We start from the raw sequence: 25,449 nt of genomic DNA, 5'->3' as shown, positions 1-25,449 counted from the left end.
CCCCCCCCCCCCCCCCCGCCGTAATTTCGCCGCCATCGTGGCATAACGACGCGTTAACGATCGACGCGGCGTGCATTCAAATGACTTCATTCGTAATAACGGGGGAAGAGCGCTCGTGATGATAGAAAGTGCTGTTACACTTCGCTCGCGATAATCATCAGGTCACGATAAATCTCCGCACGGAAAGAAAAACGATATATTCTTATTTTGAGAAGATCCGTTACTCCCAACGTGTACATGTTGAAATACGATTGTACAGCGTTGGATAAAACTTGCTTACACGCAGAAATTCTATATAGTTCCACTAACAGTATAACATTCTCGTTATTCAAGAATAATTCTCTTGAATTGAGAGTAAAGAATATTGGACAGAAAAGAACGATATCTTCGAACCGGGAATTACAATTTCCTTAACTTGAAATTAAATTGTCTTTATTTGAATATATCTTGTTCCTGGGGAGAAAGTAGTTTATAATATGAAATTTAATTATTGGCAGTTTTTGTAATAACAATTTCTTTGTCTTACTTCAAAACTGGGACGATAAGACGACGAAAAAGAGTTTATCGAAGCAGATGTCTGGATAACTCAGTAATAAGAGAGCAGACATTCTCAAGCAAAAAGTCCCGAGTTCGAATCCTTCCAGCAACTCCCGGCTTACGGATTTTCTCTGACTCTTATAAGAGCCGGGTTTTATATTTGAGATCATCTTAAGAGTATCTTCAGATACTATACGGGTGGTTTCACTGACTACGAAGTATGTGAAGAAAAACCTAACCTAAGACGGTCTTAGGTATAAGACCTGATTTGTATTTTGAAACGAAAATGTTCATATTGGTGGTAGAAGATTATCGTAAATTTGATTAAAATATAGAATTATTCAAAATAACGCATTCGTCTTTTTTATGTAATTTTTTGTAAATGTTACAAAATTTATTATTTTCAAAATAATCATATTGTGATCCATAATGGACTATTGTAATCTTGCAATGACATAAATTGTTATATTATTAATTAAAGAAGCCTCTATATATGGCCGTTTTCAATCATTGATAATTCGAAATTTTGCGTGTTATTTGCAAAATGATATAGGCTAGTATATATAAGAACATTACGTTCACTCCGTGAAAAATGGTGCAAATGATTGTCTTTCGCGCATGACTGAACTGCACAATCAAGAACATGGCGGCCAGCAGCTGTCACATGGTGTCAGCTGTGGAATACATGTGAATAAAAGCGTGGAATACCTGAGTGTTGTTTATTTATTAAAAATGAACGGTAGAGGGGGATAAAAATGCTGCATGGTAAATTGCCACAATGCAAGCAGCGAAAACCGAGGAATAAATGTAATAATAATTTACGTTTTACAAATGTAATATTGGCCCGATGCTTTTTGATGTTTGAATTTTACCGGATGATCAAAATAATATTATCGTGTAGATTTCCTTTGAATTTTTTTTATATATAACCATATCTATTTATATATATATGACAATAAATATATTTTACACACGTATAATTTGCGTGATGCGAACATAATATTTTGATCCCACATATTTCTTTACGTCATCAATTCATATTTTTCCATGTTAACGTGATTTTCTGTTCTACCTGGGAAATAATTATTACCCAAGTAGAATAGAAAATCACGAAGGCACTTAAATGGCAAGAAATTGATTGCAAAAATAAAATTATTAGTTTATTATTTTCTTAGACACTTTCACGTGCCGATTTTATTTTAAAGTCATTATTTAATTCTTTCGCCTGAAAATCATCTTACACTTCCACTATGTATGTTTACATTTACGAACTATTCATTATCATGACAATTAATTCGCACAACATTAACCAAACAATGCAGATCTCCACACGAACATTCTAAAGACGTCCTCTGGAGACTGCTTTAGCCAGCATCTACAGTCATTCAAATTATAATCCGCGCACCACCAACAATATGGCGATTGGTTAGCACCGAGATCAAAAGTGCCGCCCGTTTTATCAACACACCACGGGAACCGAGATTAGTTTGAGACGCCCTATATATCCCTATGACATTGCAATAACCAACAGTTATTTTTTCATAAGACAATGATCGCTGGCTGACTGAAATCGCGCATACGTTGGGGCGGTCAGCGTCCAAGTATCGGGAACACGCGTATGCGCTTTTCCTGAATTCGCCGTTGCAGTAGGATGCCGTCGTTCCATCGTTGTACCGCTATGCAATCTCTCACTCTGTTGCATTCCGCAAGATTCGACTTCCAAGCTCGGAAACGATGATCGTCCGTACGATCGTCGTACGCGCAATTGGAGCATCGCGCAGGATCGGATTAAGAGACGAGGAAGGCGCGGAGAGGGGGATCGGTTTTCGATACGAGCCCAATTGGCTAATTTTCTCTCCCGATGTGGTCCGTTTCACGACTACGTCGTGTGTGATTAAGCGGGGTGGCGAAAGCATCTAATGAATAAATAATGGTACGTGGCGTCCGCTCGCGCTTTGTCAAACGATTGTTTTCGCGCCGAACGCACGCATTGTCTCTCGTCTGGCTCGTTACCGGCGACAAGTGACGAGTTAATAAATTACAGCCAGCTGGATCATTACAGGCCGGATTGTACTTTATAATTGCGACGTGTCATGAGGTGCGATTGTCTCTCTGTCTCTCTTCCTCGCGCACGCACGCGCTCTTTCTCTAATCTGCGTGTTAGGAAAAAAAAGTTAAATATCAATTCAAGACTTATACACTCTAATGGACGCAATCATCGTTTCATACATAAGCAGAAATATATTATTTCTTAGAAAAATTTAATACTCTGGAATTTCAACGATATCACGGTGTTATTGTAAGATCACGATGGCACATTACGGATCACAGTATGATTATTCTGGAAATAATTAATTTTGTTGTAACATTTACAAAAAAATTGCATAAAAAGACGAATGTGTTATTTGGAATAACTTTATATTTTAATCAAATGTACGGTAATCCTCTTCCAACAATATGAACGTTTTCGCTTCAAAATATCAATCAGGTCTTATGTTTAACCCGTTGCGGTCTTATGTCGAGCGACACTCGACACCGCGTTTCGTTCCAACGCGTCCTATTACGCAACAGAGTCGACGTTGACAGAGTCTTCATCGTACGCTGAAAGAGACAAGATAAGAGCTGCGGTGTAGCATCATAAATGTTTTCCAAAGTAAACGGTACCAAGCGAATGAGCGATTGGCGAAATCTGTGCGGACCGGCTGGGACGAAATTGCGAATACAGCGCGGACAACGGGTTAAGACTGTTTTAGGTTTTTCTTCACATACTTCGTAGTCAGTAAAGCCACCCGTATAATATCTGAAGATACTCTTAAGATGATCTCAAATATAAAACCCGGCTCTTATAAGAGTCGGAGAAAATCCGTAAGCCGGGAGTTGCTGGAAGGATTCGAATTCGGGACTTTTTACTTGAGAATGTCCGCTCTCTTATCACTGAGTTATCCAGGCATCTGCTTCGACAAACTCTTCTTCGTCGTCTTATCGTCCCAGTTTTGAAGTAAGACAAAGAAATTGTTATTACAAAAACTGCCAATAATTAAATTTCATATTATAAACTACTTTCTCCCCAGGAACAAGATGTATTCAAATAAAGACAATTTAATTTCAAGTTAAGGAAATTGTAATTCCCGGTTCGAAGATATCGTTCTTTTCTGTCCAATATTCTTTACTCTCAATTCAAGAGAATTATTCTTGAATAACGAGAATGTTATACTGTTAGTGGAACTATATAGAATTTCTTCGTGTAAGCAAGTTTTATCCAACGCCGTACAATCGTATTTCAACATGTACATGTTGAGCATACGGATTTTCTCCAAATAATAATAAGAATATTCTTTTCTCCTGTATGTATGTACGCATGTTTCATAGATATCGGCTCTGCAGAAACAAAGCGGCACATCTTGCAACGACACTTCTGCGATGAAGAAACGATAATCGCTCGGCGGCGGCGAGCCGGTGCAGTTAGAGCGCGTTAACGCCTCGATTAAAGTCTCGTTTGTGCGCGATCGAGCGCCGGTATTTTCGCTCATAATTTACTTTATATTGTTGCTTAATTGCGCGAGCGATACGTACGAGCTCGGAATTTACAACGTCGCGTCCATCGAGCGCGGACGCTGCGATGTATCATTAATTCTTACTATTTGCATCCCCGATAAAGCTCTCTCGCTCGAGTTTCTTTTCCCGAGACGAGAGACAGACGTTTCGCGGGTTTCTACCCGACTCGAAGTGCGTCCTCGTCGACGTAAATGGCATGTCCGATTGCATTCAGAGATCTAAGAATCTACGGACGAAGTGTAAGCCAAATCCGGCGATAGTACCCTTTAGTCCTGCGGAAAATCTGCATTGATATTTGTTCATTAAGAAATCTGTCAAAAATCGAACAAATTGTAAAATTTCTAGACCTCAATAAGACCACGGTTCGACGATCGAGAACTCGAAAATGCGATCCTTTTTTAGCCTCTTCGAGAAATCACTCCGCTAGATTGTTGCCACGCAAACTTCGAATATCTTCAATTATACATCCGTTGCAAATGCCGACGGTGTCTTATTGTAGAAAGAGACGATCGTCGAATAAAGAAAGGAGAGCGCTCTCGCTCCCCTCACCGCGAATTAACCAACCCCCTTGCCTAAAAGTTCACTTTATACTCCAACCATAGATTCTTAGATCCATGGTTGTACCCGAGATCGTTCTAAAGTAACGAGACCGTTCACGCGTATTCGAGGTATCATCTCGAAGCTCCGCCATGGTCTTCTCTCTCGAGTTAGGAAGGAAGAAAAAAGCAGAAAAAGCGAAAGAAACGCGCAGTATTCGCCCCGAAGTCACGTTACGCTCTGTATAACGTTTTCCTTCTACGTCTCTTCTACGCATTCCTCGCTTCTCCGGCGCCACGACACAATAAAGTGGACCATTTCCTGGCGACTTTCAGGACTGAGAGATATTGACAGCTGCTTCTTCAGATACTATGCGGTGCTACCGGTAATGCGATTTAGAAAATTCTACCTCTCTGTGTGCGTCTCACCTGCGGCATATTTATTTCCTTGGAACGAAGCAATTTCCTTAGAGAGAGAGAGAGAGAGAGAGAGAGGGTCGATAAGCTGTCTATCAGTTGGATAACGGCACAAGTTATTATCGATAATGACGAATATATATATTAAATAACGTTTCGTTCGACAAAAAAATAGATGTAAAATAATAAAGAGCGGAAGTTACATGTTTGACTTAACTGTGCTACATATACAGGGTGTCCCGAACTAATCTCGATTCCCGTGATGTGAAAGTGGAACGGGTGAAACTGAAGAGAAAAAATTCTGTACTTCTATAATTCTATTTATCTACGACTAATAATTTCCTCGTGTAGTTTCGTTATCCTTTTATCATCGGCAAAATTCATCGTAATTCAAGTTTATACGTCAGATTGTGGATCCGGCTCGTCTTTCACACAACTCGGTTCGAGTTCCGCAACTTGTGCGACAAAATTCGTGTAATTCTGAGACTTCATTATATTCAGTTTTTCCATTCTCAACGTAGTATCAATATGTGCTTTACCAAGAATATATCTTTTTTTTCAGCTAACTTTCTCGAAAGAGAGAGAGAGAGAGAGAGAGAGAGAGAGGGGATGCGATAAAAAATTTATTTTATTCTTATTTCGCGCACGCGGACGGCGTTTATAGCCGGCGACAAACGCGCCTATTGTTCTCGGCGGCGGCCGCGACATACATACGAGCGAAGCACCCCCCTCCCGCCTCCCCCCGAGCGAGATTCAACTTTTAATCGATCGTCGACAAGCGCCCGCGTGTACGATCGGTGCGCGTGGTGCGCGCGCGCGCTTCGATGCGGCCGCGGAAACAATTTATTAGCGTCGAATGGCATTAAATTGTACGGGACATCGTGTACAACGTAAATTGGTACCAGGGTTACGCGTTGCATTTAAAGAGTCGCCTTTCGTACACGCGAAGCGCCTACTACTAGAAGCACACCGGATTATATCGACCGGTGTGAGCAAAATGTGACCGCACGCAGCAGATTGGCAAACCAGTACACAGCCGGCGATCGACGAGAAGTGCGTACGTGCGTACGGGGAGAAACCGATATTCTTGTTTTGAGGAAATCACATTCTCAACGTGTACATGTCGGAGTAAAATTATTATGCAGCTTCGGATAGATAAAACNTTTTGCAAATAAACCAGGAATTTCCATATATATATATATATATATATATATATATATATGGAAATTCCTGGTTTATTTGCAAAATGGTATAGGATATTTTCTGCTTAGTTTCACTTCTACTTAGTTTCGTTCTACTTACACACTACGGGAACCAAGATTAATTAAGAATTAAGAATAGGACACCCTATATAGTTCCACCAAAAGTATAATGTGTGAGAATAATTTTCTCGAATTGAGAATAAAGAATATCACACAGAAAAGAATTGATTTGATTTGGAAAATCTTCCAATTCTGACAGATTCGTAATCAGCGGCCTCAAAAACGCTATCTATAAGTTTTAACGCCTAAATTTTGGAAAAGTCGCCGAAAAATGTATTTTCTCTAAAAAAAAAACAGGCGTTTTTTTTTAATTCGCTCATTTATAACACTTTTGCAGTTGACAAAATGTGAATTTCGACGATTTTTTTACATTCTCTTATCCTTAAGATACTAGAAAAATAAAAACAAACAATCCAAATATAACAATGAAAATTTTGCCGACAAAAAGCTGAAAGAAGAAAGATGGGAAGTGTACTTTCCACCGTGCCTTCTAAAGGTTAAAAGTAAAACCCTTAAGAAAATACAGCCGATTGAATTGGAGTGAAATTGTTCGTGTGAATTCAATTTTCAGATCTCGCACGCGGTTCGACCGATTCGATATCGTAATGTTACAACGAAATCAAGCCCGACGCCCGAGATAATAGAAGACGTCGGATGCTTTATGGATTGTCGTCGAGCGATCTCTAAAACGAGCGTGTGTGACGCGAGGAGAGACACGTCGCGAGGACAACAGATTGCAGAGCGTGGGCCGACTCGAAGTCCTTCAGACGGATTGTCATTTGATTAGTCTAATAAGCGAGCGGCCGTGAAAGCGAGCGACATTGTGTCGCCCGCCAAACCTGTTTCCACCCACGTCGTAATTTTACCGAGATACTCCCTTCTCACGCGTGTTCACGAATCGTGTGAGAAAATATTACGGAAAAGAAATGGATCGGTCATGGATTTCGGCAGATTTCTAGCTTGCCGGGCAAAATTAGATGTCATCATTAAGTAGGTTTGCTGCCGCGGCAAAGAAATCCTACGCAGCAGCTATCGTCAACCTGCTCATAAAAACAAACCTGTCTTTGTCTGAATTTTATTCCAGTCATTGCAGCAAATTGAAATTCAAAATTTCGAACTCATCTTTTTCACATTTATCAGAGGGATTAATTTTAACCGTGAAATATATACGGCGTTCAGTCAACAGACAACGACAAAATGTTTATTTTCTGAAAATATACAGGGTGTCTCAAATTGATCTTGGTTTCCGTGGTATGCAAGTAGAGCCCGGTGGAACTGAACAGAAGAGTCCACTTTGCAAATAACGCGCAAAATTTCGAGTTATCGATGATTGAAAACGGTCATTTATAGAGGCTTCTTTAATTGATAGCTCAACCATTTGCGTGTTATTTGCAAAATGATGCGAGACTTTTCGATTCCGAATAGTCTAATCTACAAGTACGTGACAACTATTGTGCCTAACGACAAATTCAAGATTCAAGGGTCAAAGTTCAATATACCGATGTTCGTCGTTCGGTGCAACAATTGTCATATATTTATAGATCAGGTTACTCTGAAGGAAAAAGTTCTCCACCATTTTGCGAGTAAACAAATTGTTGAGTTATTAACTGAAGCCTCCATGCACGGCCGTTTTTACTCGTTGGTAACTCGAAATTATGCGTGTATTCGCGAAAGAATACCTGACTTTTTTACTCAGTCCCACCCGTTCTACTAGCACGCTACGGGAATCGAGATTAGTTCGGGACACCCGGTATATATTGATTCTAAACCGAAATTCTCGTCGAATCGATAGAAATACTACGACCTAAAGAAACCCCATTCTCTGATCTGCGATCGCATCCTTCTCGGCCGTGGAAGAGAACGTTTCTCCGATCGACACTGACCTTCCTCGCGCGTGTAATCGCCGCTTCGCTTCGCTCATATAGAAAGGCCCGACGTAAGGTCGACGATGTGATAAATAATCGCGACGATTGCACCGTCGTTCTTTTTTCAGCTACTTCTTCCAGCGGAGATTTCTACGAGCGCGCGCGAATACAATGGCGGTGCCGCTTCGCCGTATTTGCGCGCGCGCTCCTTCGGAACGGAAGCGCCGACGGGGCGCGACAATCGTGCGGCAGGAAGACGCGCGATTTCGTATTCGTGCGAAGGAACGAGAAGAAAACGCCGTGCCCGAGAATCCGGGCGTTTCTGCGATTCTCTGCGTAATTGGCGCGAAAATAACGACTGTGACGGCGCTCTTTTTGCGCGCTCGCGCGATCTCTCGTTTCATTCATCGCGACGTTTGCAGCCGCGCATAGTTCTTTTTTTTTTTTACCGTACTGTGCGACGACCTGCGCGCACATATGGGAATTAAATTACTCGTCTCGTTAGGCGCGCGTCCACGCGTGTAGAATAACGGAGGAGGAGGACGAGCAGGGGCAGGAAGGGGTGATGGAAGGGAAAAAATAGAACGTGTCGTTTCCTACGCTGAAAAAGAAGAGTTTGATAGCGATTACCAAACGTTTGGCGAAACAGTTCAGACTGAGTGATCTGGTTACGGCAACGGAGACAAATTCAGCACGTGTAACTGAATTTCGGTCATGACAAGCGAAATTTTCCGTTATCTGGGGACCAAATGAAAACCCGAGACTTATAGAAACAGAAACATTCTTAGAGAATGCTTCCGCTGCTCGGACAATTAGTCGGTTATCGTAATCGAGTTAATATTGCCACCCGACGAGAATAGTCCTTTTTTCCTGGTGGGACTTGAAACCTGAAACTTCGTGGTATATCGTGTCCAACGGCAGCGCATGTCGTTTCGCATTCTCGGTTTTAGATAACCGAATAGTTTAGCGCAAGGGAAAATTTCCTTTCGGGTTCCCCGAAAGCATCGTTGATTTAAACAGCCCTTCAGCTGGTGAAAAAGGGCTACATTTTACTGTAACCGAAATTCAATTGACTGAATATTTTCAGTTATCATAATCGAGCTAGTTTGTTCTGTTACGTGCAACTAAACGATTCGCACGGAGAAAGCAAATTTTGCCAGAGCAACAGATGTTTGTCGACATAGCGAGGGCGAAAAGAAAATTTGTTCGGGCGGCGAAACATTTTCTTTGGACAGCAGGAAGATTTGTTAAGAACATTAATTGCTATTTGCCGGATACGTGGACAATTAGCACTTTTAGCAAATTTTTCTGCCGTCCGAGCAGAATTTTATTCTGTCTAAACCAATTTTGTTCTGCTGTCCGCTATATGAACAAACTGTTCCAGCAAAAATTGTTTCCCTCCGTGTGGCATTTCCTCGCCGCCACCGCGCGGTAATCATCGAGGAGGAAGTTCAAATGAGACCGCTGTTTCTCGGCCGGCAAAAAATCTCATATCGAGATTGTCAGCAAGCGAGCGCGCGCACGGAGAGCGTACTTATTACCGCAGCAATTAGATTAGAGGCTCGCATTCCCGTATGAAAGGCGGCGTCGATGATAAGTCAAGCGACATTCGTATCTGCGATTCGTTAATGCTGGATCATTAACGTAATTAATATCGGCCATTTATCGTTATCATTTCCGCCGTGACGATACGGCCTTACTCTTAGTCTACAATAGATGCTTTAAGCCTTAAGAAATTGACCGATTACAATCGAATTATGGAAAAATAATTAATGATGATCGGTCAATTTTTTAAGGCTTCGAGCTTAAATTCTCATTGTAAACCGCGCTTTAGTCTCGGTCTAAATAGATGCTTTAAGCTCCAAGTCTTAAGAAATTGACCAATCACGGTCGAATTACAGAAGAAAAACCGATTACGATTGGTCAGTTTCTTAAACCCTGCGCCTTAAATTCTCATTGTAGACCCCGCTTTAGTCCCGGTCTAAATAGATGTTTTAAGTTCCAAGCCTTAAAAAATTGGCCAATCACAATTGAATTATAGAAGAATAATCAATCGTGATTGGTCAATCTTTTAAGGCTTGGAGCTTAAATTCTCATTGTAGACCCGGCTTTAGTCTCGGTCTAAATGGATGCTTTAAGCTCCAAGTCTTAAGAAATTGACCAATCACAGTCGAATTACAGAAGAAAAACCGATTACGATTGGTCAGTTTCTTAAACCCTGCGTCTTAAATTCTCATTGTAGGCCCCGCTTTACGTAATAACATCACCGAACGTACTCGCGTGCCGTTCCGAGGAGATGCGGCGCACACAAGGGAGGGTCCTCGCGTTGCAACATTGTCCCTCCGAAGATTCTCGAGTGCGACCTGTCACACGATCTCGCATGATCCGCACGCCATCCGCACGCGCCGTCGGATACTTCGCGACAATACTGTGTACATAAACATAATTATCACGCCGAGCGTGATTCCTCGCGACATGCGCGCGCGACTCTACGAAATGTCTCGTTCTGAAGAAACTCACTCGAGCCCGCCCGCGATCTTTCGCTCTCTTTTCTCACTTCGCAGGCGAAGCGACGGGATGCCCCGACAGTAAAATTCCCAGGTTTCATTTCCTTCCCCAAAGTGAAAAGGAAAACGTAATCTTGTAAGAGAAGTAAGAGAAGTGCGGCTCTGTTATCGGGCGATTCGATATCCGATCGGATAATTCAGTCACCGATCGAATCCCCGATTCTCCAACTCCGCCCGATCGGATAACCTCTTCGACCTTCTTTATTCCCCGATTCATCGCGAAAAGCAGCGACGTCGGAGTGATCTTACCTCGATCGATCAAGCGGACGTCTTCGAGCTGGTACCTCGCATCGGCGCGTACTCGAGGACGCGCATGAAAATAACGCTCCCGACTCCCAATGTTCAGCCGTTTCCGGGACGACCGACGAGGGACATATCGGCGCTCCGCGTTCGCTTAGCGTCGATTCTTCGAGCCGTCTCCGCGCGGTGGCGCGCGCGAAATCGAGATCGAGAGATCGAGGGAGATCGAGATCGGAAGATTTCAACTCGGGGAAGGCAGCACGAACTCGCTCCGACTCGCCCCGACACGCTCGGCGAGACTGCCGGAGGTTTACTGACACCGCGTCCGTCGCGGCGACCGATGCAGCGCGCGCCGGCGGAGAGCAGCGCGCGAGGTAAGGCAAGGAGGCGCCTCTCCACCTGCCTCGCGTAATGTAAGCAGAGTTTATCTGCGAGTTTATCCCCGCGCGCGCGATGCGTCACCGCGCGACAGGGCGGAAGGGACGACGCGTAGCGCGTAGCCGATAATCAACCGTTTTCTTCAACCGTATGCATACAGAATGAGCACAAAACGGACGTGCGCCGATGGTGGAACTCGCTTCTTCGCGCGAACTCGAACGACTCCCCCCNCCCCCCCTCCTCCTCCTTCCTCCTTCGGTCGTGAATAAATCGCAGCGGACGAGCCGGGCGTGACTTTTGTTACGCTCCGGCGTCGAACGGCGAAATAAAAAGAGAGAGAGAGAGAGGGAGAGGATATAATATATCGTTAATGATACGCGCTAATGATGACGGCACGTTGGAAATTAATCGGTCGCGTACACCGAGAAAGATATACGATCATATTTCGATCGGATAATCCAATTATAAGTGGACAAACGGATATTCGGGACGTCCCAAACTAATTTCGGTTCACGTGGTGTGCGAGTAGGACGGGTGAAACTGAACAGAAATACTTTATATCATTTTGCGAATAACCCGCAAAATTTTGAGTCGTCAACGGCTGAAAATGGTCTCGTGTATGGAGGTTTCTTTAATTAATAACTCAACAATTTGCGTGTTACTTGCAAAATGGTGGATAACTTCTTCGTTCAGAGTAGCCTGAACAATAAATATGTGACGATTGTTGCAGCTAACGGCGAACATCACTATATATTGAACTTTGACCCTTGAACTTGGAACTTGTCGTTAGGTGCAACAGTTGTCACGTACTTGTAGATTAGACTGTTCGGAACGAAAAAGTCCGTCGTCGTCTTGCAAATGACACGCAAATTGTTGAGCTATTAATTAAAGAAGCCTCGATAAATGACCATTTACAATCAGCGATAACTCGAAATTTTGCGCGTCATTTGCAAAATCGCGTAGGACTTTTCTGTTCAGTTTCACCCTTTCTACTTGCGCACCACGGAAACCAAGATTATTTTGGGACATCTTGTATATATTCATAAGAATTTATTATAATTATATATATAAGAAATTCCATACGGACCACTTTTTTGAATTTGACTTCCTCGTGATGAGTCCACGATACGTGAGGCAAGAGCGGCAATATTTGTCGGATTAAAATTTGCAGACTGAGGTAAAAAAAGAAGGAAAGATCAAAATGAATATTTAATTGGAGATATTTACGACATCTTCTGTGATTACGACATCTCACGTGATTGCGACCGAACGTGATGCGATATTTCATTGGATAGGTAGAACTGTGAAACTAGGATTATCGATCTAGGTGAAACACTCGATGTGAAACGAAACGGTTTTCACGGATAGTTTCCTATCGGATACACGTGCGACAAAAATTACGTACGTTAGTTTCTATAGATATCCGCGGCCTATGCGATTATGTTCTGCTCGAGTGGAAGCAAAGAAATGTTCATGATTGACGAAAATTTCTACAGACCGAGATATCCCTCGTGCATTTCATTCGTGTCATAAATCATTGACAGTGTTTGCCGGTATCTGGATACAATTATCTAAATAATTATCCAGATGGATAAATAGGTTGTCCCTATTTTCATCTAGGTGAAAGAAATACCAAATATATTCATCTTTATCTTAGATAAAACAACATGTTATCTCATCTAAAAATTATCTGAAAATGATGTTATGGTATATATTCTGAATTCACTTTTCCATCAAACGAATGAAATAATATGGACCTATGCGTTAAGCCCGTATCATCATTACGTTGAATTACGTTGAATTCCTCAACCGTTATGTAATTTTATGATCTGCGTTTTATTATTATTATTTAAATATTTATAAAATCTCTCATGAAGTAATGTCATCGAAAAAATTATATAGATAAGTAGCGCTACTCATCTAGACAAGTCAAAAGCAAAATCATCTTCTGATCTAAGATGAATTTTTTCGGATTTTCATCTCATCTTCATCCATCTTTATCTAGATGAATCTGAAATCATCTAAGGCAAACACTGATCACTGATACACATGGGAAAAGCAGGTTCAATTCGCTTGTTACAAAGTATTTACGTGCCCTGCGTAGATTTTTGCGAATGATAAATCATTCGACATGCGAAGTGACAACCGAAGTCAGTCGAGATTGATGCACTCTTCATTCATGTAGAATGAATCGACGAGCGAATATTTTTATTCGATATCGAAGAGCGACACTGATTACTGTACCGTCTCGCAGGAATGGATCGCTCTAATCGATTGAAATATTAGCTCGTATGGATTAAGAGTCCGTTTTATGCTCGAGTTAAACACTCGCTCTTCCGATCGCTGATTCTGTGCGGCGATATTTTCACTGTCGTCTCTCTCGTGTGAAATTTCACTCCGAGAAATTTAGAGAGTAGAAATATTTGTGCGAAGGAAAAAATCATCGCTCCGACATGCACCAATCACCACGCAGGTTATCATTAATTGTACGAAAGCACTTAATTGACGGTCGAATTATTAAAGATATGATAAGTAAAAGTTCGAGACGATAAAGCAAATTCGAGAAATATAAGTTCTTCTGTCTCGTTTTATGAACTCCCTATTTTGGCTGTGTAATCAATTTTTCTCGACATAATTAATTATACGTATTATACAGAGTGTCCCAAACTAATCTTGGTTCCCGTGGTGTGCAAGTAAAACCGGTGAAAGTGAGCAGAAAAGTCCTACACCATTTTGCAAATAGCACGCAAATTATTGGGTTATTAATTAAAGAAGCCTCTATATGGCTATTTTCTATCATTGAAGTTTTGCGTGTCATTTGCAAAATGGTATATGACTCTTTCTGCTCAGTTCGCGGCTTCACCCGTTTTATTTGCACACTACGAGAACCGAGATTAATTTGGGACACCCTATATATGTTTACGTGCAATCCTTGTACATCAGCTCCGGGCTATGACTTTCCCATTCCGTCGGAAACAATTTCACCGATCTTCGCGCCGAAGTTCTAAGCTCCCGTCCGGTCGGTAATAACGGTCAGAATTTATTCGCGTTGATGGCGTTCGATTTATCTAACGGCCTGTGTGCAAAGTGCGCCAAAGTATATCCTCCATTGATAAAACAGTTCGCTCGATCGAACAGAACGTGCGATGTTACCTGTCGAAGGTGAGGCTGTCCCGTCGGTAATCGCAGGCATTGCAGGTGCTGCACTTCGACGACAGGTCGGTCTCTCGGTCGGTCTCGTCGCACCGGTCTCGATCCTTGGATGATCGGTGATCCACGACGATGCTCCAGGTACGGTGGATAAGGTAGAACAGGTAGAGCGGCTTGCCGCGACCTCGGCAAGGCTGCGACCTCGCGTTCCCCATCGTCATTCGTCAGCGGAATTCTACAACAACGGAACAAACACGCACATCTCACTGCGAGTCGAAACGTCCACACTGTTGTCGTCACGCGACGTGCACGAATTTTCGAAGGAGTGAAGGAAGGAAGGACCCTCACGACATCGTCCTTTTCGACCTGCTTCCGGCGGCGCCTCACAACTTTATTACAGTTCCTCACTAATGTTTTACTCGTTAATCGCGTCACGATTCATTTCTATCGCGCGAGACGATCCGCGCGCGCTCTCGAATTTTCCGCTTTTTCCAATCCATCCGACGCGATTAATTGCTTTTTCTTTCCCGACACACAAAGTTTCGCGGTGATTCGACGGCAAAAAGGTTCTTCCCCCGTTATATTTATATGTGTAGCACGCGAGGATCAAGCAGGATTCGATCGCATGACCGGCCATTAGGGCCGTGGGATTCTGGACTGCGTGATTCTCGCGTGCCACGACGACCCTGGCCTTCAGTCGGACTCGTGTAACAGCTTAAGTAACGACTCCGTACCTTCTCCCCCGAACGGACGGACGGACGGACGGAGAGAACCTCGGAGAAGTGGCCGAGAGTCTTTGTGATCCTCCCGGCTCCGTCCAACTATTCGCTCCACTTCGACTTCTTAACCCCTTAGAAGGTGGGAAGTACACTTCCCATCTTTTCACTTTCACATTTTTGTCGATAAAATTCTCACCGCTCTATTTGCACTGTTTTTCTTATCTCCCTAATATCTTAGGGACAGGTGAATATAAAAAGAAAAAAAAATCATCGAAATATACATTTTGTTAACGCTCAAATGTATGAATTTTTTTTATTACTGAATTATTTGTCTCTTAGGTTCATAGGTAGTACCAGAAAATGAGAAAAATATTTTAAAAAATCTAAGTAAAAGAAATTCTCTTTGTTTTCAAAATTCTTCGTACTTGCAAAAATGCAACATTGTGCACAAAAGGCGTTTTGCAGCATAACTTTGAACCGTATATTTAAAGCAGATTGTTGCAAATATGCGACTATGAAGCGTTATGAATTATTCCTGAGGACGAGTATTTTACATGTGGAAAAATAAATATGTTGCAAATTTGCAACACTATGCATTTAAGGGTTAGCCGCAAAAGTGTTGTAGATTACCAAATTGAGAAAAATTCCAGCGACGATTTCCAAAATTTTGGTGTTGAAATTTACATATAGGATATTTTGAAGTCGCCGATTACGAATCTGATGTCAGAATGGGAAGATTTTCAAAATCGAAGATGGCGGTCTAATGTAGCGGAGCGAAATTGCAGCAAATCAAGCAATTCTCTTCAATACAGAGGGTTTTCGAGTTGCTGATTACGAATCTGGGGTTAAAATTGAAAAATTACAAAATTCGAAATGTTGAAAACGAACATGCGAAAATTCAGTGTTTATAGCTTGCAAAGCTTCCGAATGCAAATGATGAAATGCGATATTGCGAAAACGAATTAGGGGAATAAAAATAATACAATCTCATCAGCGTAGACCAAATCTTATATTAAATTTGTAGTGATTCGATTGATTCGCTACAATTTCAGTCTTCCATATTGGACCCGCCATCTTAGATTTAAGAAATCTTTTAATTTTGACCTCAGATTCGCGACCGGCCTCAAAAATTCCTCAGATGTCAATTTTGACGAAAACTAAGCGGGGGAGAAATTGTGTGCTTCAAAGTGTTAAACGGGAACTTTCTTTTGGTTTCCACGCGCGTTCACCTTCTGAAATAATACGTCGCGATTTAACTGGTGTTTCTCTCTCTCTCTCTCTCTCTATAGCATGCTCGCTCTGAAAAAGTTTGTGTTTGTTTCGCGTCCGACATTGCGCGAGGAATTTCAATGCGTGGTTCGCAGAGCTCTCTGCGTGTGCGAGAACATCATAAGTAAACCGGCTATCCGGGCTATTCATTGGAATGAGTGAGCTTGGAATGTTTATAAACAGCTCGTGGCTGTAAGGCTGGATTAATATCGGTCCGCTCTTTTGCGGAACGCGAACACTGTTATTGATAAACGTGGAATTAAAATTGAGCGAATCGAATTCGCTATTCGACAGATGGGATGTTTTTATAACGAACGTCGATTAACGCAGAGTAGGTTAAGCACGCTGAGAAGAAATCAGGTGAAGATAATTGAGTCTTAGAGTCTTAGAGTTACATGAATTTTGCTGCGAACACTGCAATCCAATCAGATTGATAATCTCATGTGGAAATTGGTGGACTACAAAATTTAATCTGCGGTAAAAGATGAACGAAATTGGAACGCACAGTTTGTCCCATAAAAACGTGGCGCATCTGCAAGAAAAATCCTTATAATTCGGAAAAACTGTTACGGTTGAAAAGTATTCTTTGTGCATTGTTACGCAATTACTTAATAGATTGTTCAGTAATATAAACGCCTATAAACGCGTAATGTTATTTAATATTAAGTAATATTTCTGGAATATTAATAGATGAATATTAATAGATAGAATATTAATAGATTATTTAATGTTATTGCAATATTATATATTTTTCAAATATTCAACTCTATATATTGAAACGATTTTTCAACACATTTCGTAGGAAGTGATCGACAAATTTCTCGAAGACGATAATTGTTGGAGGATGACAATTGTTTGGCAGTGAAAACACACACGTTTCCCCTTCCTTATTACAAAAGCCCAAACGTTCTCAATCGGATTCGCACTCGGTGATTGTGTGCGGGGCAATCCGAGGTTTTCATTTTTCTCTTTCCACGCAGTGCACAAACGACTCTGACGTTTCGACTCGTCGTCTTCCCGAAGAGTATCCAATTGGTTGTTTCTGCTCGAAATCACTTTTTGATTCAGACTTCAATAAACCTCGTTGATGCGGTGTTGTCATGCTCTGGGCATTGAGATTTTTCGTGAAGAGGATTGAAGTTCCCGAACTTCGAATATTAAAGCAAACCCCAAATATTTACCGGGGAATTTTTACCAACTGTTTAACAATGCTCGTAGATATCGATATGCCACGCTCTGATGAGACCGATTGTAGTGTTGTATGTGTCATTTTGAGACGTTTATGCGTGGAAAAAGAATACACTTGGATTTACAGTGCGGTTTTGTCTCCCGTTCCCATTGTGGTTCTATTCCGTTACGAGACGGCCGGTTTGTGCTGAACCGCGAACGCTCGCTCGCGCTCCGTCGCGGTGAGATACTCGCGCATCGTACGATTGTGTTTACACTTGCGTAATTACAGGTCGAGGCAACTCGACTCGAAAGTAGCATTTATAAAATAGCCCGCGCGCTGCTGCATTTCTTAGCGGAGGGATTAACCCTTTCGAAGCACACATTTTCCCCCTCGCTTATTTTTCAGCAAATTTAGCAACCGGGCGGGTTTCTCGGGGCGCCGATCACGAATCTGAGGTCAAAATTGAAAAATTTCTTAAATTTAAAATGACGGTTCCAATACGGAGGGCCGAAATTGTAACGAATCAACTGAATTCTCCTCCAATTTGGTATAAGCAAAATTTTGTCTAATTTGCAGATTATATAATTTCAATCCCTCTAATTCGTTTTCGCGATATTGCATTTCATAATTTGTACTCTGAAAGTCGTAGACACTGAGTTGTCGCATGTTCGATCCACTATTTTGCATTCAACATTTCGAATTTTGTAATTTTTCAATTTTGAAATTTTCAATTTCGGATTCATAATCAGCGAAAACCTTCTATATGCAACATTTGAAGAGAATTGCCTGATTTGCTGTAATTTCAATCCGCCATATTGGACCGTCATTTTGAATTTTGAAAATCTTTTAATTGCGATATCAGATTCGTAATCAGCGACCCGAAAATCCTATGGATAGCATTTGAAGAGAATTGCTTGATTTGCTAATTTCGATCTGCCATATTGGACCGCCATCTATGATTTTAAGAATCCTCTAATTTTGATATCAGATTCGTAATCGTTTTAACACCTAAATTTTGGAAAAGTCGGCGGAAAATGCATTTTCTCTGAAAAAAAACTTTTTTCTTAATTCGGTTATTTATAACACTTTTGCAGTCACAATGTGACAACAAAATGTGCATTTTGATAATAGTTTCACATTCACCTGTCGCTAAGATACTAGAAAAAATAGAAAAAAAGAAACAGTGTAGATATAACAGTGAAAATCTTATCGAGAAATATCTGAAAGAAAAAAAGGTGGGAAATGTACTTCCCGGCGTGCTTCCGAGGATTAAAATCATCTGCGCAAGCGCGCTTTTATGACGCGACTTTATTAAGATACCAGGCGCGCGCGCGCGCACGCGGAGAATGCCTGTAAATAATAGCGGCGACATTTACGGTGGGAATGTTTTATGTCAACGTTCTTACTTTCCGTTCTAATGAAAATCTATTTATAAAGCCGCGCAACGATCCCGCGTTGCCGAGTTTAGCTCGCTCGTCAGTTTCCACCTCCTCCTCCTCCTCCTCCTCCCCTTCCGCCGTTTTCATCGCGCATTCCGACTTTTCTGCGCGCTTCCACTCCACCCCCCCTCCCTTCCCCCCGGCACATCCGCGTCTTCTATCTTATCTTTCGCTCCGCGAATTTCACCCAACTGTCGATTATTATCCGCGATATTTCCCTCTCGACGAATTATCGCTTTCGCGATCGCGCTGGGAGGAATCCTAATATCCTAATCCTAATTATTTTCATCCTTGGCACTATACACCCGTTTTTGGTGAATTTAACTGCAAAAGTACTGCAAAGATAGAAGCAGCGACATGGAGGAAAAGCGTGAAAACCGAGACACCATTTTGTTTTTAGAGGCTAAAGCTCTGCTGAAAGTGTAGAATAAAAATTTATTTGCAAGGAATAATTTCAAAGCGGCATTTCGATATTGAAATATATTTTAGTTTCTCGACAATTTTACATATTGTCCTGCAGATAACTAGTTTTTGAGAGCTTTTAATGGAGAAATGACGCGTCGAGAATAGACCCGAAAATCGAAATATCTGTAATACCTGTTAGGAAATTGTAAAAAATGAAACGAAAGTACTGAAATTATATTATGTTCTACATTTATTATATAGGGTGTCCTAAACTAATCTCGGTTCCCGTGGTGTGCAAGTAGAACTTGGATGAAACTGAGCAGAAACGTTTTATACCATTTTGCAAATAGCCCGCGAAATTTTGAGTTGTCAACGGTTGAAAATGGTCACGTATAGAGGCTTCTTTAATTAATAGCTCAACAATTTGCGTGTTATTTGCAAAATGATACAGAATTTTTTTGTTCAAAACGGCCGAATCCACGGGAACCAAGATAGTTCGGGACATTCTGTATATCGTTACGTGTTATCTTCAATCTTACATATTTTTTATTATATAGAGAGGCACCCGACTTTTTCTTCTGACCTGTTTAAATAAACAAAAACATCTCAAGCGGAAAAGCAGACAAGGAAAGCAAAGGAAAAATCAGTCACCGGTAGCTTCAATTATATTCTATGAGATGATATTTCACAGCAAAGTTTAAGTATGTCGGTTGAAAGATCGATAAATTCAAGTACGTCGGCTCATAGAATAATCTAATCTCTTTCTCGCGTGGTTCGGCGACGGAAGAATCGGCACGAGATCTAGAAAGAATTATTTACAAAGTTCGAAAGATAAACCATAAATAATATTATCTGATTAAAGTATTTACCGCCGAATCATAACTTGTAAATCTACAAGGAGACTGCTCGAGAAAAACTTCAGCACATTGCGGCATAAAAATTAACTAATGCTAACATAACCGAACGCGCTTACTAGCAAAAAGTGCCACTTCAGTTGCACCCACTGCACGCAGTAGACGAAGTTCATATACTTTTTGACACGGTTCGGTAGTTTATAGTCGAGAAACGTGAGTATGTCGACTTTTTCCATAACTACAGTCCCTCGCCGTATTATTAGACGCAATTTAACTTTTTACATTTCACTAACTTCCGACCACCGGCTTTACAATATGGCTCGTCTATCGGTCGAATTATGTTAAGGAATCATTATTCTACATGTTGTCCCAAACTAATTTCGGTTCCCGTGGTGTGCAAGTAAAACGGGGTGAAACTGAGCGGAAATGTTTTATACCATTTTGCAAATAACACGCAAAATTTCGAGTTATCAGTGATTGAAAATGGTCATTTATAGAGGCTTCTTTAATTAATAACTGAAAAATTTGCGTATGTAAATATTGGTATATTTCATTTCGCATATATTTTTCTTTTTTATCATTATTTAATTCTTTTTTCATATTCTAAGAATATTTTTGTAATGTGCCAAGAATATCAAATAGAATTCCGGCTGAGTGTACTTCACTTGAGAAATTAACCGAAAAATCCCTAGTAAGTGAGAATTCACTAACGCAATGTTATTCCAATTATATTTTATCAAATATGATGAAAATTTCAAACATGACATGAAGCGAGGGTGTAACGTCGATAGAACGTTCCTCTAACTAAATAAATAAATACCCCATAACATTCTTAAAATATTATGGGAACATTGTTTCAATATCGAATAATATTCGTATGATATTCTAGGAAGTTTGCACGCTTATAGGGATATATATTTCATTTGACTCTCGCGCGCGCGCTCGCGCTTTCCCACGATCTGGCGATCATACGATCGCGAGATCGTTCACGTACTGCGACTACGCGCAATCTTAAGTACACGCAGTTCCCTTTTTTCCTCTCTCTCTCTCTCTCTTTGCCGGTCGCGAATGTCATTAGTGTCACTGTCACTGATCCGCCTCAGGTATTCCCACACTCGTCCTCCGGCGTGCGCGCGTGACGACGGTTGGCCGGTCTCTCTCTCTCTCTCTCTCTCCATCTCTCTAACGGAGAGGATGCGGTTCTTTCGAAATATTCCCGCCATCCCGCTCGTCTTCCTCCCTCCGACCGACCGAACGACGATCGTGAGGCGATTTTTTTGCCGGCGTAACGGAGCCGCCGCGATTATTTCGAGTGACTCGACTTGGATGCACACGTTAAGTGCCGCGGCGATTTATCTTCCCTCCATTATTCGCGCGTAAATCAAGTCGTAAGCTGTCGCGAGCGCGTGAGTTTTCGAACGTGCAAGTCGCCCAAGTCCTTTGATTCAGAGATCAGCCCTTTCATTCGATTAATCATCGCATTCCCGACGATTAGGATTCCCTGTTCCACGTTCGTGTATATTTTTGTGCGCGCGTCTTGACGGAAAGGAGAAAGGAGAGAAGGAGGAAGAGCCGTCGGGATGACCACTGCGATTGTGGAAATTGACGGTCGGCCGTTTTCCACCGTCGGGGAACTTGTAATTCAACTTTATTGCCGTTCTGCTGATTATCGGTCCGCTTATACGTTTCGGACGTATTTACGGTGCTTACGGTACAAATCGAGTCGAGATCGGCGAGGAAGCGCCGGCGCGCGCTACCGGGAAATCGTTGTTGGAAAACCCACTGATCCACTGACACTGGTGAAAAACCCGTGAAACCGTTACGCCGCGCTCCGCTGTACGAATACGCGAGTACCTGTCGAAGTGCGTCTCCCCTCCCGGCCGAATAGCGAGTACATTGTGTGCATTTATGCCGGGTGTCTTTCAGCCACATCGTGCGATACTTGAATAATGCATTTCCGGAGTTTGATCGACGCGAGGAATTCCGATGTAAAAGTGGACATCAGACGTGAACACCCCTCGAGTTATAAGCCGATTAAGAAATAAGGCCTCTTCGGCTTTAACTGACGGATCGACTTCGGGAAGTCAAATGAAAACCACGCACAATTTAAATAACCAAATTAGGCCCAGTAAGCGAGAAGCATGAAATCAATCCTTTAAAATATTGATTTTATATGGATTTTATAAACATTTCGACGTAATATTTTATAAATGTTTTTTAACTGTTATTTGATAATGTTTATATTCTTGAATATTAAAATCGTAGTGCAGAAACATCATTATTAGTGTTTCGATTAAATATCGTTAATAATGACGTTGAATGCAGCATTAAAAATTACAAATTTGAACTACATATTTGAAGAAGTAACATATTATAAAATATCATTGTAATAACATTGTGTTAATGATTTCTCACTTACTGCGGATTTTCCAGTTAGTTTTTCAAGTGAAGTATACTTGGCCGGAATTCTATTTGAAGTTCTTTTAATTACAAAGATATACAATATTAACGCAATGAAGAGAAGAAAAAGAAGGGAAGAGAAACGAACAACAGGAATGAACTTGCGTCACTTTCAAAGTAAAGGACTCGTGTGCGCGTGAATACGATATATTCAGTGAAAGTCGAACAAGATTTGCAAAAGCCGATCGAAAAGTAATTATCGTCGGACAACACGGTGGAAAGTTATCGCGTGGATTTCCTTCGAAAGTAAAACAGCAGCAACGTGAATTCATCGACGCGCTAAATCGAAGGCACGCGTCGAGACGCTGATTTACCTTTCGAAGCGCTTAAAGCGGGGTCTGCGATAAAAATTGAAGGCGTAAGATTTAAGAAATTGGCTAATCATAGTTAATTTTTCTTTCATAATTGGACTGTGATTGGTTAATTTCTTAAGGCTTAGAGCTTAAAACATCTATTGTAGACCAGAATTAAAGCGAGGTCTACAATGAGAAATTAAGATATAGGATTTGAGAAACTGACCAATCATAATTGGTTTTTCTTCTACAATTCGATGGGACAATTTTTTAAGACTCAGCTTAAGCATCTCTTATAGACCGAGACTAAAGCGGAGTCTGCAATGAGAATTTAAGCTATGGGCCTGAAAAAATTGACCGATCACAATTGATTATTCTCCTATAATTTTTATATACTTTGCAATATTTGTTAAATTTTCAACTCTATGTATATATACAATATATGTAATTGTAGACTTTTATTTCAAATATGTATGGCAATTCCAATTGCTTGATTATATAAAGTCGGAAGACTTTTCTGCAAAAATACGTTTTATACTAAAAAAGTTATACATGCATACATACATATATACATACATATATACATACATATATACATACATATATACATACATACACATATATATATACACACACACACACACACACACACACACACACACATATATATATATATATATATATATATATATATATATATATATGTAACACGCAAATTTTTCAGTTATTAATTAAAGAAGCCTCTGTACACGGCCATTTTCAATCATTGATAACTCGAAATTTTGCGTGTTATTTGAAAAATGCTATAGGACTTTTCTGTTCAGTTTCATCCATTCTACTTGCACACCACTGGAACCGAGATTAGTTTGGCATTCTATATAATATATATATATATATACATATATATTTTATTTATATATACTTTTCTATGTTATTATTTTATTTCTCTTTTTAATATTCCAAGAACATTTTTATAATATGTGCCAAGAATATTACGTGAAATGGACATATCACTGAAACATTCCTGCAATATTAAAAAAAACATTACATAACCATCTCGGAATATTATAAAAATTATATTATAAAAAATATTATATTATAAAAATCTTATTTCGTTATTGAATAATATTCATATAACATTCTGCGAATATTACGCGCTCATAGAGAAACACCTTAAACGCGGAAGGAACGACTGTATATGCGGAAAATGTTACTCACACACACACCCACGTGTCGCGCGTTTAACAACACAGGTACGCAGGCGACTCAGGTGATGCGCGTTGCGGCGTAATGCGATCCTTGCGTAAGACCGTCGGAACAAAGAACAATCTGAAATGCTCTGAGCGCAACACACACACACACACGCACACAGACACACGGACAATCCCACTGAATATCCTCCGACATTCAGCAGAAGTTATTCATCCCGTCCGCGCGCGGCATCAATTTCACCACCGACCGACCGACCGACGGACCGGCGCGCCGCGCCGCGACGCGAAACGGATCCTCCTCTGTTCATCGAGGCGATTAGCGTCCCATTAAAAATCGGCGTCGCCCCCGCGTTCCTCCCCCTCCCCCTCTCTCTCTCTCTCTCCCTTTGTCTCCTTCTTCCCTTCGTCACCCCTTCTCTTTCTCTCTTCACAGCATCTTCCGTCGCTTCGCGTCAACATTCGGCACTCCGCTCGCCGCTTGAAATCATCGCGCGCGCCTCCCGGAGTCTTTTCGCGCGGAGTGTCTCCCAGGAAACACGTGTATTCCTGCACCAACTTATCAGCGTATCATCACAAACACATTGTTAACATTATACAATGAAAAATCACTTGTACGTGTTAAAAGTCGTCGATGAAAAATCACTTGGGACGAAAACGTCTCATCACCGAATTTCCTCCCTTTTCCCTTCCCTCCTTCCCAGGTTTTCGTTATTCCTCGGAAACCTAACCCCCTCTCCCTCCCTCCTCCCTTCCTACTTCCCGCCGGGGGCGGTTGAGATCTCGACGGGATACCTCCCTCGCGAAATTTTACGGAGGGCACCGGAAGGTGCACCATGCAGGTAAGAGAGAGAGAGAGAGAAAGAGAGAGATCGGTAAAAAAAGAAACGCGCGCGCGCGTATGAGATCCGTGCGAGAGGCATTCACTGGGCGGCTTTCAAGAGCCAACTGCCACAACTGCCCGCGAATGCCCCGAGGTGCACGTGTGCGCATCGCCTCTCTCTCTCGGTTGGAGAGAGGCGACCGAGGGAGGAGAGAGACCTCGTCTTCTGCCTCGGCGCGGCGCCGCGTCATGACTGGCGCGCGCGCGCGATCGCCTCGATGAGAGAGAGGACTGTGCTTGC

The 25,449-nt window shown here is 41.5% G+C and overlaps 1 protein-coding gene across 2 annotated transcripts in view; it reads right to left on the bottom strand.

Moving 5' to 3' along the window:
* LOC106750439 overlaps positions 1-24,603 on the bottom strand; it is an 80,134-nt gene extending 55,531 nt beyond the window's left edge. The window contains exons 1-2 of one of the 2 annotated variants that reach the window (XM_014630792.1): positions 24,336-24,603; positions 14,511-14,742 (exon numbers count right to left, since the gene is read on the bottom strand). In XM_014630792.1, the coding sequence (XP_014486278.1) occupies positions 14,511-14,728 (218 nt within the window). In that variant the 5' untranslated portion in view covers positions 14,729-14,742; positions 24,336-24,603. Of the gene's footprint in view, positions 1-10,988; positions 11,272-14,510; positions 14,743-24,335 lie in introns of those variants that run through there. The other variant, XM_014630803.1, reaches the window with a different exon arrangement.
* Between the last annotated feature and the right edge of the window lie 846 nt (positions 24,604-25,449).

Source organism: Dinoponera quadriceps, unplaced genomic scaffold (assembly GCF_001313825.1).
Source record: "Dinoponera quadriceps isolate SergipeBrazil2010 unplaced genomic scaffold, ASM131382v1 scaffold227, whole genome shotgun sequence".
Lineage (NCBI taxonomy): Eukaryota > Metazoa > Arthropoda > Insecta > Hymenoptera > Formicidae > Dinoponera > Dinoponera quadriceps.
Note: the sequence above shows the minus strand (reverse complement) of the source record. Positions and strands in the feature narration are given on the sequence as shown.